This window comes from Siniperca chuatsi, linkage group LG11 (genome assembly GCF_020085105.1).
Source record: "Siniperca chuatsi isolate FFG_IHB_CAS linkage group LG11, ASM2008510v1, whole genome shotgun sequence".
NCBI lineage: Eukaryota > Metazoa > Chordata > Actinopteri > Centrarchiformes > Sinipercidae > Siniperca > Siniperca chuatsi.
The window spans coordinates 21,962,454-21,978,700 of record NC_058052.1 but is presented as its reverse complement, the minus strand read 5'-3'; the positions used below and the strand labels follow the sequence as shown (position 1 = coordinate 21,978,700).

General features: G+C 37.1%; 2 protein-coding genes across 2 annotated transcripts; one reads left to right on the top strand and one right to left on the bottom strand.

Moving 5' to 3' along the window:
* Nucleotides 1-794: 794 nt before the first annotated feature.
* LOC122884459 (cytochrome P450 3A30-like) lies at nt 795-10,583 on the bottom strand. The gene is made up of 13 exons (XM_044214415.1): nt 10,423-10,583; nt 10,184-10,277; nt 9,858-9,910; nt 8,696-8,795; nt 6,271-6,387; nt 5,582-5,667; nt 4,786-4,928; nt 4,552-4,676; nt 4,020-4,104; nt 3,111-3,271; nt 2,755-2,981; nt 1,142-1,304; nt 795-1,060 (listed from the first exon to the last, which is right to left on the bottom strand). Exons 1-13 carry the CDS (start codon nt 10,491-10,493, stop codon nt 986-988), a joined length of 1,500 nt encoding a protein of 499 aa, XP_044070350.1. The 5' UTR covers nt 10,494-10,583; the 3' UTR covers nt 795-985.
* Nucleotides 10,584-14,783: 4,200 nt separating this feature from the next.
* Nucleotides 14,784-15,956, top strand: mrpl57 (mitochondrial ribosomal protein L57). The gene has a single exon (XM_044214579.1). It carries the CDS (start codon nt 14,784-14,786, stop codon nt 15,093-15,095), a length of 312 nt encoding a protein of 103 aa, XP_044070514.1. The 3' UTR covers nt 15,096-15,956.
* The last annotated feature ends 291 nt before the right edge of the window (nt 15,957-16,247 follow it).

The following is a 16,247-nucleotide window of genomic DNA, read 5'->3' as shown; positions in this document are numbered from 1 at the left end:
CAAAAAAACATGCAGCTAGATTGGAGCCCACACATTCAAATCTGAGTGTGAATCAGTAATATAATAAAAGTATTTGCATATCCCATTTTGATATAATCAGAGGTACGCAGTTGTAAAATTTAACTAAAATTAATGAAAAGTTGTTTTTTTAACATTTTAATCAAGTCAGTAAAATACACAGTACAGTAGTTCAAGTGGAGCTGGTGGCGAGTTTGCCTCTGGTGAAGCTGAGTCAGCCACTAGATGGAGACAAATACCCGTCAATGATCGAGCTATAGACGTCAGTGTTATTGTTAATGACCAGCAGTTTATCTGCTTGTAATGTTATTAGATTATAAAGCTCATACAGTCCAATGTGTAAATAGATTGACACTTTGGGAAAAAATGACTGGTATGGTGTCTGTTGCGATACAAGAAACTTAAAAGGAAGATAGGCAAAGCTAATGCAAAAGGAGATGAAACAATATGGGTGCTTGGATCAATTTATTGTACATTCTCTAATCTGCTCCTCCCAAAAAAGGGCCTTCAGGAATATGTTTCAGTTGCAAAGGAGTCCTGTAGGAATTATGCAGGTATTGTGCACAGTCCTGCATTCACTCCTTTTTGTAGTCACAAATGCATTATATATACTTTTTTAACAAAAGCCACTCAAGCAGAGTCATTAACACTATCATGTAAATTCATGTACTATACCATAACTTTTTTTTTTTAAGTTGTGTTTTTTTTTGTTATGGAAATGGCAAGATACAGTAAAATTAAACATTCAAGACAATTCATAGAAAAACAAACGTGAATAAAATCATTTTGATTTATTGATGACATTGCAAGAAAAATTACACGTTCAAGGCGCGGTAAGTTAAGTACTGAGTATGAGTTTCAGTAGTATAAACACTTGGAGTACATACTTTAAATGTCATCCTGTCAGCCACACGTTAAAACAACAACTACAAAATTCAGAAGCAAGGTGTATTTGGAGATGCTCCCTCTACTGTTGTCTGGGAACAAACTTGAGTTTTATTGGCTTTTTTGGCTGGAACTTCCAGTCCATCTCCAAAGGAATCTAAAGGAAGAAATTAATATACAATAAGGGACATGACAGGAGAGTAATCTGAATGCACATTAATGAGTGTGTTGCTCTTACCATGGTGTCTTTGCATGTTTCCAAAGTGTAACTCTGCATGAGACGGACAAGAACCATCTTTATGACGAGGACAGCGTAGCGCATCCCAATGCAGTTACGAGGGCCAAGTCCAAAGGGCATGAACACGTACGGGTTCACCTCCTCCCCACTGTCTTCACTGAACCTGCACATACAGACGAGCACACAGAGTGAGCTGAGCTATGCATGCTTGAACAAGTTTGTGTCAGTAAAAGCCATAATGACCTTACACAGTGTTATTTAATATAGTATTTTAAGTGACGCACAAAAGGTACTGGCACTAGGGATGCACAATACTGCAATTTGTACTGATATCTGAAAAATATTTCTTTAAAGTTTTTATGTAATTGCAATAACCATCCAGTCACCAGTGGAGTGGACCTAACTGTGAGGTTTGGTGCAGCTGCTCACTGTATAACTGAACATTAAATTGTTTCTAATCACTGAAGGAGACAATTACACAATACTTTGCCATAACATTTTAAAACATCCATTTTCCTTTTTTGCTAAAGAACAACAACAATGCTTAAGCTTCCTTGAAGATGCTGATTGTCATGCTCCGGCCACAAGTGAAAGTATTTCTTTGTAAATCAAAGTTAATATTAATATAATTCAAAATTGACGTTCCAGAGTTGAAATGTATGACATGGAGGAGGGGGGTTGAGAACTTGTTGGTTATTACCCCTTGCATACCAATACAGTAACCAATATTATTGTGCACCCCTAGATGATGTGTGTGTGAAATCATAATTTTTAGTTTTAGCGGTACATGCATGCAGTGCCCGTTCAGTTTGCACATTTGGCTCGAAATCCTCGTGCCTCATGTATACTGTTACATATGGGTACTACTGTCACAAGCTCTCCGAGCAGCAAACGTTCTGATTTCTCCATCAGTGTGAATGGCACCAAAGTGGTTCTAGTTGTATTAAACCACACAGTTAACAAAGCCAGAGTACTCGTCCACAAAGTAAACAGAAAGGGTTTCCTTAAACTTTTCCATATTGCATACAACAGCCACATCAAATGTAAGAAATATCACATAAACAGATTCTTCTTCGTATAGCTTGTAATTTACATGGTGAATAAGCCAAAATGGGAACATTTAAGGCAAGACTATGTAACTTTTGAAAGAAGAAAAACAACAGAAAGTCCATAAGCAATAAAATGCACTCTTGCTCTTGTCAGTACACTCAGGGGTTTAGCTGCTACAGCCTTAGTCAGTCTGGTCTGGTATGACCAGCAAACTTTGGATGGATATTACTGTGTAATTTTCTTCACTGAGTCAGTATGCTGACTTGTTGCAGCTTGTCTACTCGTGCTACTGTTACACTACATTTTAGCATTTAGCATTATCCTTTAATGTCACTTATGGCCACTGTTTACATTTTGTCAGCAGCTGTTTCCAAGGTCAAGAATGAACATTCGGTCCCACCTTTTAAGCCAGCAAGGACGTGAAATGTCCACTAAAAATGGAAATTTTAACATCTACAATGTGCCAAATTTAAGTAATTACATTTTCTTGTGGAGGAAGAGAAGGTTTCATCTCATAGATTCATTAATGTAAAGAGTGAAAGCTTAGCACAGTGTACATTTACCTCTCTGGTCTGAAAAGCTCAGGTGAGCTCCAAAAGCGTGGGTCCTTGTGTAACATGTGCACAGGAATCCCAACCAGGGTTCCTTCAGGGATGGTGAGGCCGTGGACCTGGACAGTTTTTTTGCACATCCTCTCAAGCCGAGGTACAGCTGGAATCAAACGCTGTGACTCATTAATAATGTGGTCCAGGTACCGTAGACCGACCAGACCCTCGTATGAAATGGGAGCCTAGGGGCAAAAGGTAAAGTGGGCATCAAACACACAAAATAAACAGAAAAGGATTAGAACAATGTATGATGGCAGCCACTAAAAAGTTAGTTACAAATGGCAATCACATGTAGTATATAATTACTGTACATCTCTCGGTAGGCTGGCATCGATTTCTTCCTGCAAGGTCTGCATCGCATCAGGGTTGGTGGCCAGATTGTAAAGGATGTAAGTGAGAGTGATACTGGTGGTCTCATAGCCACCAAAGATGAAAATGAAGGCCTGGGAAAGCATCTCGTGTTCAGTCAAACCTACAACAAAAATCAACAGCTTGAAAAGTACTTTCATAAGCTGAGACATTTTAACACATACAGTGCATTTACTCTTGAGCTAAAAGACATGAAGGACAGCTGTAGGCCTATATCAGACTGTGGCTGCATGTTACTGAATGACATTCTTTGCAGACATGAGGACATGTTCCATGCATCTAAATTGTTTTCAATTTTAAAAATCTTAGTTGGTGTCTATTGCAGGATCTTATTCAAAGCTACTGTACTACTGGTGTTATTAGTGGTAATTATTCACTTAATTGACTTTTAAAAGAGTTTAAAAGATAATTTAGGCATAGACACACATTTAATGCTTACTTCTGACATTATCAAAGCCAACATCAAAATGATCAGTAGGGCTATAACTTACGATTATTTTCACTTAATCTGACAATTATTTAGTCGTTTGGTTTATAAAAAGTCAGAAAATTAGTGAAAAATGTCTGTCCCAAGTTCCTAATGTTGAAGGTGACATCTTCAAATCTGATTGTCTGTCTGACCACAAATTTAAAACACTGATTTTTACAATCTTCAGTTAAGCTAGCTTGTTGTCTAGTGAAGAAGAATCCCCTCATAAATAGACTCTTATGTGTTTCTCCTGAGCTGAATGAAGGTGAAGAACAATTTGAATGTAAATTGAGAACAGAGTGCTGATACATTTTGAGAGTAAAGCCTTTTACTCTTAGTGTTACCTCGACTTTCATGATTTACTACTGTGGTGAAAACATACCTTTACTTGGCTGATCTTGTTCACTCTTTATGTCCGATTCTGGTATCTCCTGCTGAATCATCACCTGCAGGAAGTCTGCTCGAATCTAGATCGGGGGGGAGGGAGTAGAGGGAAACAGCTAGTCTGGCTCTGTACAATCCAATTGTAAAAAATAAATCCACCTAACAGCACCTCTTACTACTGAAAATGGTGCCTCTATAGTATTTAGATAGGGGCACAAATTTTGATAACTGTGATTTCAGTTCACCAAAGAATGTGACCTTTCAGATTCTGTGATACAGCATCTATAGAGGATTGACTACATGAGAAAGATATGAGATGTGATAAAGTGATAATGTGACCAGGTGCAGTGACTTCCTGGAGTCTAAAAACAAACAAACAAAAAAACCTAGCTTCATATTTGGACATGAGAGTGGTAATGATCTTCTCATCTTATTCTTGGCAAGAAAGTAATAAGTATATTTCCCAAAATGTCGAACTATTCTTTCAATTCTCGCAGTTTCTTTTCAACTGGTGTAGATGAAATATTTACAGATTTCTCTGCATGATGCTGGTCTTTAAATCTCTTGATGATGCTGAAGAAATAATCCACACCGAGTCTATTCATCACATCAATATGCAGGAGTTTCAACAGACGGGCACCAAAGGGAAATATCACTGAAAGAAGACCAAAGTGTTGTTAATCAAAATTAGCATACTAGTGATCCCAAGGTGCTCATATGATCAAATGATCTCTGCCTACAAGAAAGGTGAAAGTAGTACATACTTAGTAAAATTATAGGCCAAAAATTGAAGTTAAGAATCTTCTTGAGATGAACAATAAGTGGGTCATCTGGATTGTTTATGGAGTCTGCCTCAACACCGAAAGACGAACTGGTCACAACATCCAAACTGTAAGGTGCAACAAATCTACGAAAGAAAAAAAGAGGTGGTTTTCATTTAGGAACTAACATGGATTAAGTACTACCATGTTCATTTTTTTATGACAAACACTGTAATGACATGCTGCCATACGACATATGAAAGGTGGGGTATGCGATTCTGGAGAAATCCAATACCATGACAAATACCATAATATAGAGCGAACAATGACACAGCAAGTAATGTACCTAATGTTATCTAGGTTGTGGGTTAGCAAACTGTCCCGACAGTTGCTGCTGCAAAGCTAACAGCCAGAGAGGACGAGACGTTTCCCAGAGCCAGCACAGCAGCTCCAGACAGCGATACTCACAACTCTCCTGCTACTATAGCTAACATCACAACAACAGCATATCTTGGAAAACTAGAAAGTAAGCTGAATGTCTGTGGGCAAGTCATTTAACCTTACCTGACACACAGATCATGGCGGAAATGGTTGGAATAGTGTTGTGTGGCTCGGTCCGAGACACTTTGTTTGTTTCCCATTTACAGAGCCAGGGCTGTGTACAAACACCAGATTTTCTTTCACCGCACACACTGAACGGACAGCTAGCAGACCGTAAGGAGATATTCGCTGAATTTGACAAAAAGACGTGTATTGGATTAGAATTGCATACGCCACCTTTACACCTTTAACAACATACTGTTTGACATCAATGGGTTCATCCAAATTTGTTTGTCCAAGTTTTTCAAGGAGTTTATCTGCATGGCGAGCAACGATGGGAAAAACCTTTAAAAAAAGAAAAGAAAGACAAAGAAGAGTTGTGTAATGCTGATAATGTACTGTACATAATTATTTCAATCATTGATGCCAACTTCTCACAGTGGGTGGAGTTTTTATGTTTTTTATGTTTTTTATATATATATATATATATATATATATATATATATATATATATATATGCAAATAATCTACTTTTTACACGACTACATTTATTTGACAGATAGTTGCTGGTTTCTTTTCAGATGAAAATGTTACATTAAAACTTGTTTCCAACCTTTTTGGCTTGTGGCCCCTTATTTAAAAAAGCACTGTCTGGTTGGACCCCCTTGTCATGTTTCCACCAAAGAGAGATTCCCCCTTTAAAACTTCTCAGATGGTTTGTTGTTTATATATATATATATATATATATATATATATATATATATATATATATATATATATATATATATATATATATATATATATATATATATATATATATATATATATATATATATACACACACACACACACAGAGAGAGAAATATATGTAGACATATTTGTATTGCTGTACTAGGTGATAGGAAGCAGAATGCAGATGGGGTTAGTGAGCTCTGATATGATACCAACCTGTTTCAGCCTTCCGCTGGTGAAGCATGGTGATAAAGTGCTCCGAATTCTTTTCCACTTTTCATCTTTAACTATTGTAATTGCATCATCCAAAGGTCCTGTCATTGCAATATTATCCTGTGAACATGAGTACAGTTGTTTAGATTCTTGTACAGAAGAGTTACAGTTTGTTCCCTCCAACATTTCTCCTTCTCAGACCACACAATTAATTTTGTCTGCTCCAATAATGTAACTTCTTATAACACCAGTGTCTCCTTCTGTCTTTACAATCTGTCTCTGGTGACCAAAAAAATTATTGACAATAACAGTGTTTTCTGGCTCAGAGATGAATCATCATACTGTACATAAATTGCTTAAAACTTCCTTTGGGTAGAACTGTTTTTTGATTTGATTTGAATATTTATGGATCTACAAAACACACCAATCCAAGGGATAACATGTTCAAGTAATGTTTTGTATATATGGTATGTATGGTGATTTATTGGTCACATGATGAACAAATTAATTGTTTTTAAGGAAATCGGAAACAGCCTCACACACCACCCAGATGAAGGCAAGATAGGCGAAAACATTTGGTGAATAAAGCATGGTGTACTGAAGAAGAGTTGTGCGGAGTGTTTTAATTTAGGTGGATTTTGTTACCTTTGGACAGAGCCAGGCTAGTTGCTTTCCCCTGTTTCCAGTCTTTGCGCTAAGCTAAGTTAGCCAGCTCCTGGCAGTACAGTAGGTTCATAATTACTGTACAGAGTGCTATCAGTCTTCTCACCTAACTCTCTGCCAGGAAGCGAATACAAGCATTTCCCAAAATGTTGAACTATTCTTTTAACACTTAACCGCTCCAGTGGAGTTGCTCATTGGCCAGATGATCAGATTGTGGCTGTACTGGTTAAATAAATAAGCTCTGAAAAGTCCCTCTTGTTTTTGTCAAGTTGATGTAAGGCTGTTCAAGCACGGCACCAGTATAAAAAAAATAAAAAATAGAGCTTCTGGCTACAGTTTTACTTCAAAGTTCTACACATGAACACACACTAACCCTGGTGTTACAGCCATGTTGAGTATGGATCATAGTTTTCTACAAGTGTTCAGGAGCCTATTTATGTCCTCACTTTCCAAAAGAGTCAGTAAAAACCGTGTTTCAGTCCTCACTATGTAGCAAGTACAAGTAAAACACACACACACACACACACACACACACACAATGGAGAAATTAATTAATTAATTAACAAATCTCTTACTTTATTTGAGGGTTGGCAAGTAGCTACATCTACAAACAGTAACATTGTATGAAAAGTAAATTAAGGAGAAAAACACATTGTTCAAAGGCAGTGGATCCTGCAGGATAATTTTGAAAACAAACAAACAAACTAGATTTTATTAAACTAGAAAGCCAGCCTAGAAATAGAAAAGAAAAGAGTTCTTAGGTGAACTATTTTGTTTGGATTTGTCAAATTACTAATGACTAATGACTTTGTCCTGTGGGCAGATAAAGCCTATTTAACATATCTAATTATATTTTTAGTGGCTTTGAGGCTTCCTCTTATTTGGTTATCAGTTATGAATTTGTTTTTCACTGCATGAGAAAATGGACGTGTGGTGTGAGAGCATGTGTCAGTTGCATCAGTCAATGCGTGAGAGTTGGCAGCCCTGCCTTAAAGTGAGTGAGTCAGTCAACTTAACACCATAAAAAGTGGAATGAGCGAGAAACACAAAAAGTCACACTGATCGTGGGGCCCCCTTAACAGGTGTGGCCCCAAACAACCGCATAGAGTGTTTATGCCAGTGGCCGGCCGTGATACCCTGATCTGTGCAGGCAGGCAGCACTCCCACAACATGAGTTTGAGGAGATGCATTTAATAAATACAAAATTATGTTATTTTGCACCACCTGCGATTTGGTCCTGAGTTTAGCTGTCAATATGCATCGATTCTGACACAAGAGGTTTCTTAATAGAAATATCGAAATGCCTTGTTTTGTTCCAGCTGCCTAAGAGGATGTGTGTGTGGCCTGGTGTAATCCTCAGCCATCAGTCCCTCACTCTCCGTGAGAAATTTGAGATATGAACTTTAAAATGATTAAATACTCCTCGGCCTGATAGGATGGACATAACTTGGTTTTCCTAACCATATCAGCCTAAGAACATACAGTAATTTGCACCAAATTTGGAAAAGTAAAAAAGTATTTGGCTTATAAGTATCTTTCCACTTTTGCTATTCTTGCATCATTGCAGAATGAAACGCCCTGTGTTTTTTTAAACATACCCCACCTTCCCTGCAGAGTGCTGCATGGGATTTCCCAGAGTTGTGTAATATGATATATAGCAAACACAATAATATAATTCAATAGAAAACTGACTGCAAATGTTACTATGTCACTGAACATGATATGCTGAATTTTCATGTTCTTCACAACAAGAAGAATCTCTTACCCTGCGGTTGGTAAACACAGAGTAGCACTCCTTCACCATCACAGTTTTAATCATCTCAGGGTCTGCCACCATCAGAAGTGGTGTTCGTGCATCAAATAACCTGCACAAAACCACAACATCACAGTATAAAGTATGAGCTATTGATTAAACATGAATATTTTATAAAGCATCCATGTGAGCTCAAAGAATTAAATCTGTAAATCATGTAGGCTATCCATAGCTGACATGAACCCAAATGGTGTATTAATATGTGCATGCAGTAAAATTACAGAAAAATGATTAGGATTTCCAAAGGTAATTTCTTCATCTTTATATTCTACTTGCTAATAATAATTAATTTTAATACAATGTGATATAGCTGATTTTTATATTTAAAAAATGTCCCAAAATAACCATTTACTGAAAATAAAGATGAATTTTAATTCTTGAGGAACATGACAGAAATAATATCTTATAACTGCAAACAAAAGTAACTTTGAGCCTGTTTTATTGATCTAGTCTTGAAATATTTCAAGCTACAGTATACAGTACATCATCCAGTGGTAGAAAGTTACTAAGTACATTTACTCAAGTACTGTACTTCAGTACAATTTTTACGTATGTGTACTTTACTTTAGTATTTAAATTTTCTGCAACTTTATTATTCTACTCCACTACATTTCAGAGGCAAATAATCTACTTTTTACACGACTACATTTATTTGACAGATAGTTGCTGGTTTCTTTTCAGATGAAAATGTTACATTAAAACTATGTCTTGTTAAAGCTTAAACCAGTTGTTTCCAACCTTTTTGGCTTGTGGCCCCTTATTTAAAAAAGCACTGTCTGGTTGGACCCCCTTGTCATGTTTCCACCAAAGAGAGATTCCCCCATTAAAACTTCTCAGATGGTTTGTTGTTTAAATAACTATATATATATATATATATATATATATATATTTTTGTATTTATTTTTAAAAAATAAATACAAATTTGCCTTGCAGAACTGTTTTTTCTTCCGTCCTGTCCCATCTCATGACCCCTCTGATTTATCTTGTGACCCTTAGGAGGGGGCCCGGCTCCTAGTTTGTACTGGTACTTTACTTAAGTGAAGGATCTGAGTACTTCTTCCACCACTGATGTCTCCTGTAGGAGTTGGCCTTGAAAGATGAAGCAATAACTCACCCCCACACATCCCCGTACTTGGCTTGGCACTCACGGTCAAAAGAAAGTACTCCCTACAAGAAATTTTAGTTTAAGTGTTAAAAGGTTAAAGGGCCACAGAGCTTCCAACAGGTACACTCATAAAAGGTAAAGATAAGTGAGGCAATGAATGCCAGGCAGGTTACTGAGACTGCTGAATTATGCTTTGGTAAAAAAGGTTTTTATTGTCAACAAATTTACACATGCTAAGGACTTTATAAACACCCTCATCTCTTGTTCTCAATTATCAAATCAATCAACTCCTTACATACCAGTCTCTAAGATTTGTGTTGATGTGTGCGCTTTACCTTTCTGAAGTTTAGCATTGTTCCAATAAAAGGCAGAGGCTTTGGTCCGGGTATTCCCAACTTTTTGAAAAACCTAAATGGCCAAATGCCATAGCTATATTATAAAAAAAATAAAGAGTTATACACGAACAGGTTACAATATTAAGACATCTTAACTAATCGTCATTGTAGGGCAGTAAATGAGCCTCCAAAAAGATACTACTTTGACAATTACAGAAACAGGCGCAGACACTACTCACAGTAATAACAGGGTGAAAAAGAGAGCCAGCAAAGTCCAGGTGGTTGCTGAAAACAATGTAAAGACAAACATTTTGAATTGCTGCTGAGGGAGAGCTGGACACAAAGTAAAAAAGAGGAAGTGCGCTGTGAAAGAAGTATAACCCTTCAGTGGGAGGAGCCCAGAGACTGAATACACAAAGGACCAGTGGCGGATAGATATCTACCTGGTGCTTACACTCTAGCAGTGCTGTTGTACAACTTGACATGACTCCAACTATAGAGGACTATTATATTAACTCAACAAATGAATCTGAAAAAGCAAACCAGCCAACAGCGCAGATTCGCTCCTTAATTTAACTCTCTCTTTTCTCACCAAGCAGAAGGATCATCTAGAAAACAAAACTAACCTTGAAAAAAAATGTTTATTTAAATTTAAATTAATATTTGTGGGGTTGTCACTGCGCTCTGACCAACTGGTCCGTTATCCTAGATGCATATATGTGTATATGTGTATATCAATCAAGTTGACTTAAACATCTGTCTGGTAACATACTAAACGTTTTCGGCCATCCGGCCTTGATTCATCAATGCGTACAAATACAATCCTACTTAAAAAGGTCAGGTGAGTAACAGGTGAATTGTTACTCTTATCTTTTTCTAAAATTCTTATAGGTTACTGTAATAATATATGTGGATATGTGCAAGGATTTGAGAAAAACATTCAATACTTTCTTATGGCGGATATCACATATGGCTTGAATAATGAATCTTTTGGAAGTTATAATGATCCCTTGGTTTTGATCTCTGAATATATTCTTTTTAGCCAACTATTGGTTTAATCTGTTTTATGAACTGAGACACCTGATGTGATTGCCATGATTGTTTTGTAATATTTTTAATGATTAGGCTATTATTCGAAATGTATGATTGACTGATTTAAGGTGACAATATGTAGACTTCCAATGCTTAGTAACGATTGACTCTCAGATTATATGCGATCGCGATTGCCTTCACCTGTTACTCACCTGACCTATTTAAGTAGGATCGTGTCCCTGCATTTGTATGAACTGATGACCTTGTGTACGTTACCAGACGGCTGATTAAGTGAATTTAATTGAATGACAAATTCCTGAGTGCGACCCTCTCTTCGTTTTATTTAAATTCAACATAAATGCTGATTGTACATTCATTCCCGTTTTTCAGAAATATGATGAAAACATTGTCTTGGTTGTCATTATCTGCTTTTCATACTAATGCTTAAAGACCTACTGCTTCTGTGATAGTTACAGAAATGTAAATATGCAATAGTTCATATAAAAAGTGACTAAAATTGTGGAAATGGCTATGAGTAGGTGTATCCTACGAGGCTACCGTACTACGAATAGAAGTAAACAGGTAGAAGATTAATAAAGCTGGAGTTCAAAATACCGCAGTGTATTTAAAATACAAGTATTAGACCTAATTTAATACTTAGCTTCTTAAAAAAGTGGAATACAGTGACTATAACTCTCTACTTCTCTAACAATACGCTACAGTTATTGATAGCGCGAGAAATACAAGCAGCATGTTTGAACCTTCTCCTGCACCGTAGATAACCCGGAAATACTGCCTTCTCACATTTCCCGACATTTCTCCTGTGGTCTTTATAAACTGTCTGATTCTGGGCGTTTATTTCATCTTGTCGTCGGAAAGTGAGCTACATTTGTTATAGTTAGAAAGTGAGGTAAGCAACAAATTTGTGGCTTACAAATGTATGTCTGTTTTGGGTATCAAATGATGCCCTTTTTTAAGATGCCCTTGGTGTCTAACGTTATGCTACAGCAAAGCTAGCTGCACATTGCACGTCAACTTGGCTAATGTTAGCAAACATAAACTAGCCTCCTGCACACACTTGCACTGTCACTGTAATTTGGGGGTCATATTTTAACTTCGGGTGTGACGGGACCTCATGTGAGAAAATTAAGTTAGACGGTATGATGTTAACACTAAATGTTAGAAGTGAATCCAGTACTCTTAGAGTCGTTGATTGAACTTTTTGATCAAATGTGTATGTCCATTATTCCATCCCTGATTTCTCAGTTTGAGATATGGGCATACTGTATGTTAGCTTTTGCCTCTCATGTATTATTAACATTACTTTGGAGTCACAGAGCTGATCAGATTTTCTGAAAAATAGATACCCGGCTATCTTTGAAAAACCCAGAAGGTCGTTTAAAAACATTTACCACAGTTGTGAAGGTATTTACAGAATCTCTAAATAATTTTCTAACCATCTGGATGAAAAATATATTGTCTGCTACACAATAAAAAAAAATATTTTTAATCCGTTTAATCAGTTTCCCAAGAAGGGCCTTGCTATTGTGCATGATGGCTCACTGGCATGGCTGACACTTGAATGTATCTGTTACTGTTATCATTCACACCCATGCTTATTCTGCTATGACAAGTCAAAATATATGTTCTGAAAAAAGTCTAAAATACTGATTGTTGTAAATGCTTGCTCATTATTCCACTTAAATCTAACTCTATTATTTTAGTATCTACAGGCGTGTTTTACATGTCAATTGAATTTAACCGTTACAGCTAAACTATTTGTTTGCTATTGCTATTTGCTATTTGCTAAACTATTTGTTAAACCTGCAATAACTGAAAATTTGGCAACTTTGGGGCAACGAAAAAAAGTTGTGAACACACCACTGACATTATTATCACCATTGATGTTGTGTTTCTGGCCACCTGGTGAATGTACAGTAGGTCCAATATTCACTCTCCTTTAAGCTCTGGTTTTGGTCTCCAATAACTGCAGAGGGAAATATCTGTCTCTTTAGCCACTAACTATGTCTCTCTGCCATTTGGTGCTGAGCAGGCACAGGTCTTTCTTTTTTTTTTTTTAAGAGCTTATTTTCTGAAAACAGCTGCAGCAGAAAATGGCACTGTGAGAGCGGTGAGTGACCCAAAACAGTGAAGTTGCGGGCCATAAAACCGAAACGATGAGCAGTGGCTCCTTTCATATACATGTAGTCGTTTGATTCCTTATAATATAAAACTATTTATTATAACAGCTTTTAAACCATTTTTACTATTACACTTTTGACTTTTTACACAATAACCCAGCTAACCTTAGGGAGATCAAGTTGTTGATGTGATGTCATTGACATGCACTGCTGTAAATGTATCATTAATCCCTGACTCATCAGGTCAATAATAAGTAATCTAATCAATGCCAGTAATACAATTAACAACCTCATGAGGTAGAGACTCATCTGAAATGTAGCCTGAGATGAGTAGTTTTCAGTTATTTTCTCTTTTTCAGTTTCTTTTCCATTCTCTGTAGTCTTATATTTTATCAACTGTATCTTATCTGACTTGCTGCAAGCACAATTTCCGCAACAGTGCTGAAGGAGCTTAGACTTGTATGACACACAAATTAACGAATGGGTCAAATTCCTTTTATGGTTTTAGCAAACAGTAATTGTACTGTAATTCTGAAAAAATGTAATATTTATGTTTATTTTGGTTTAGAATTACAGTTCCTAGCCTCACAAAAATCAAGCAGGTATTTGCTTTGTTTCTCTTTAATTGGCTTTATTTTGCAGGATGTTTTCTGACATTAAGGATTCTTAAAGTCCCTCCACACAGGTGTTTTCACTTACGTTGACTGATTAGATCTCTTCTCAGAGCTGTGTGGGCATGTACAGACTGTACTTTATCAACACCTCCATTATTCTCCTGTTACTTTTCCTGCACATTACTTACATCTATATCACTCTAAAGGTGCAGACTGAAACGTCCGCCCCATTTTTTAAAAAAATTTTTTTCTGTGAGGAGGACGAGACACACAGCGAAATAATGTAGGCATTATAGATGGAGGGGTCCTGCTTGGCTGCAGTGAGCGCAAGGACATTGATAGAAGTCAATGACAATAAAATGTTTAATAATCAGCCAGTTAACATAAAACACCTGTGTGGGTGTGCAGAGCCTTTAATAGGCCTTTTTCATGGAAGGCATTTCTACATGTCACAGTAGGAGAAGCACAGGTGTAAATGATAAACCTAAGGATGGCTGAATTCCATTTAGCTGCTTCAGTGTCAGGGTCCGGGTATTGTGCATGCTGGCTCACTGTCTTAGCTTACTGAGACACTAGAATATGACAGAACCATCATTAATGGTACTAGTAATACCTGTGCTTTTCCTATGACAAGTCAAAATGTCTGCTGTGAAAAAGACCTATAATACTGAACAATTCAGTACTGTTGTGGTTGTTATGGTGATATGACTATTGAACACCTACTTCTTGCATGAACAGTACCACTGTCATTATGGCGATCACTGATATTTATTTATTTATTTTTTTTACGGTTTTACTTTTTCAGAAATAACCATGTTCCTCACCCTCACGCTGTTGCGGAAAGGCATCCCTGGGAAACAGTGGATCGGGAAGTATCGGCGTCCACGACAAATTACATGGCAGATGAAACGCAATACGCTGAAGCATCTGGAGCGTGAGGCGGAGAACGAATACTGGATCAGCCGGCCGTACATGACTGCGGAGCAGGAGTACTGCCACGCCGCAGAGCGCAGAGCCCAGTCCTGGCTCAAGATCAAGGAGGCCAAATTCACCAATTTTCCTGAACACAAACACATCACAGATCACCTGAGTCATCTCAAAATCACCAAGACTTGGTCAAGTTAATGTGAGCAGAGAAATGACATGCAAAGACTGTCTTTATAATGTGACAATATAACATGTTTATGCTCTGTTAAAGCTCTGTTTTGTTATGTGTATTATATTATAATATGAAGCGGGACTTTGTATGTCAGCTGAAAAGCTACCATAAAAAGTTGTCAACCAAGTCCACAATAGTGTTTTAACTCCATCTGCCTCCATAAAACAAACCTGTAAACTGTGTGTCTGTGGTTGTGTATCACAGACTGAATCCACACTGCAACAGGACTGTAATTTCTCCACATTCAGTGCAGCTCCTTCAGATAGAAACGGCTTAACATTTTAAACCTCATCTGTGGGTCCTTATTTTAGCTCTCATTAACAAAATACACTTTCAAGTTGAGAAAGCCAGGCTTCCCGCTGGATTTCTATAATTATATGAACTGCTGGAAGTGTATTCCATGAGGAAAATGTTGGAGGATTTATATAAACTGTCTGGGGAGCTTGGGCTAAAATTATGTAATTTTACAAAGGGTTAATTTCACTGTAATATAGCAGAATGCATTCTACTGTTTTACATTTCAGTTGTGACTGTCAGTAAGCCCAGCTGTAGCTGAAATTAGTGTTTAATCCTTTTGAACCTTTGAAGTTAGAAAAACCAGGAAGGAAGATGTATTCGAGGTTCACGTAAACACTCATGTCATTCATGGATTCTCATAAAATGTAACATTTTTGCCATAGTGTGATTCTGTTCAGGCTGCTGTAATTTAGTAATGTGTTTCTGTTTGGAAAAATAGACTGTACTGACATTAATACCTGGTAGTCAGTGGCTATCAGTGATGAGCATTGTGCGTTTGACCCTCTATAAAACCTACAATCTGCAACCTACATGCAAGATACTGTATCAGTGACTTGTCCGATAACAGTTATTGCCATTACATACCCTTTATCAATCCAACAGTAATATACAGGAAGAGCCAGCAGGTGATCATTATAGTCTCCGGCAATCAGTCAGCAATCCTCAGCCCTTAAATGGAGCTATGAACATGGGCCGTTTTGTCTTTTGTTGGTAACACTTTACTTTAACCCCTCCTCATTTAGCATTCAAAAGCAGTAAATTATAGAAACATTTCATAATTGGTTTACAAAACACTTTGATGTAGTTGTCAGCAGATGTAA

Excerpts from the sequence above, each read along its gene's own strand:
- LOC122884459 (XM_044214415.1), bottom strand. The coding sequence starts at position 10,493 with ATGTTTGTCTTTACATTGTTTTCAGCAACCACCTGGACTTTGCTGGCT. Across the intron at positions 10,278-10,422 it reads TTTTTCACCCTGTTATTACT|CTATGGCATTTGGCCATTTA; the intron begins GTGAGTAGTGTC and ends TTTATAATATAG. Across the intron at positions 1,305-2,754 it reads GAGCTTTTCAGACCAGAGAG|GTTCAGTGAAGACAGTGGGG; the intron begins GTAAATGTACAC and ends CTGTATGTGCAG.
- mrpl57 (XM_044214579.1), top strand. The coding sequence starts at position 14,784 with ATGTTCCTCACCCTCACGCTGTTGCGGAAAGGCATCCCTGGGAAACAG.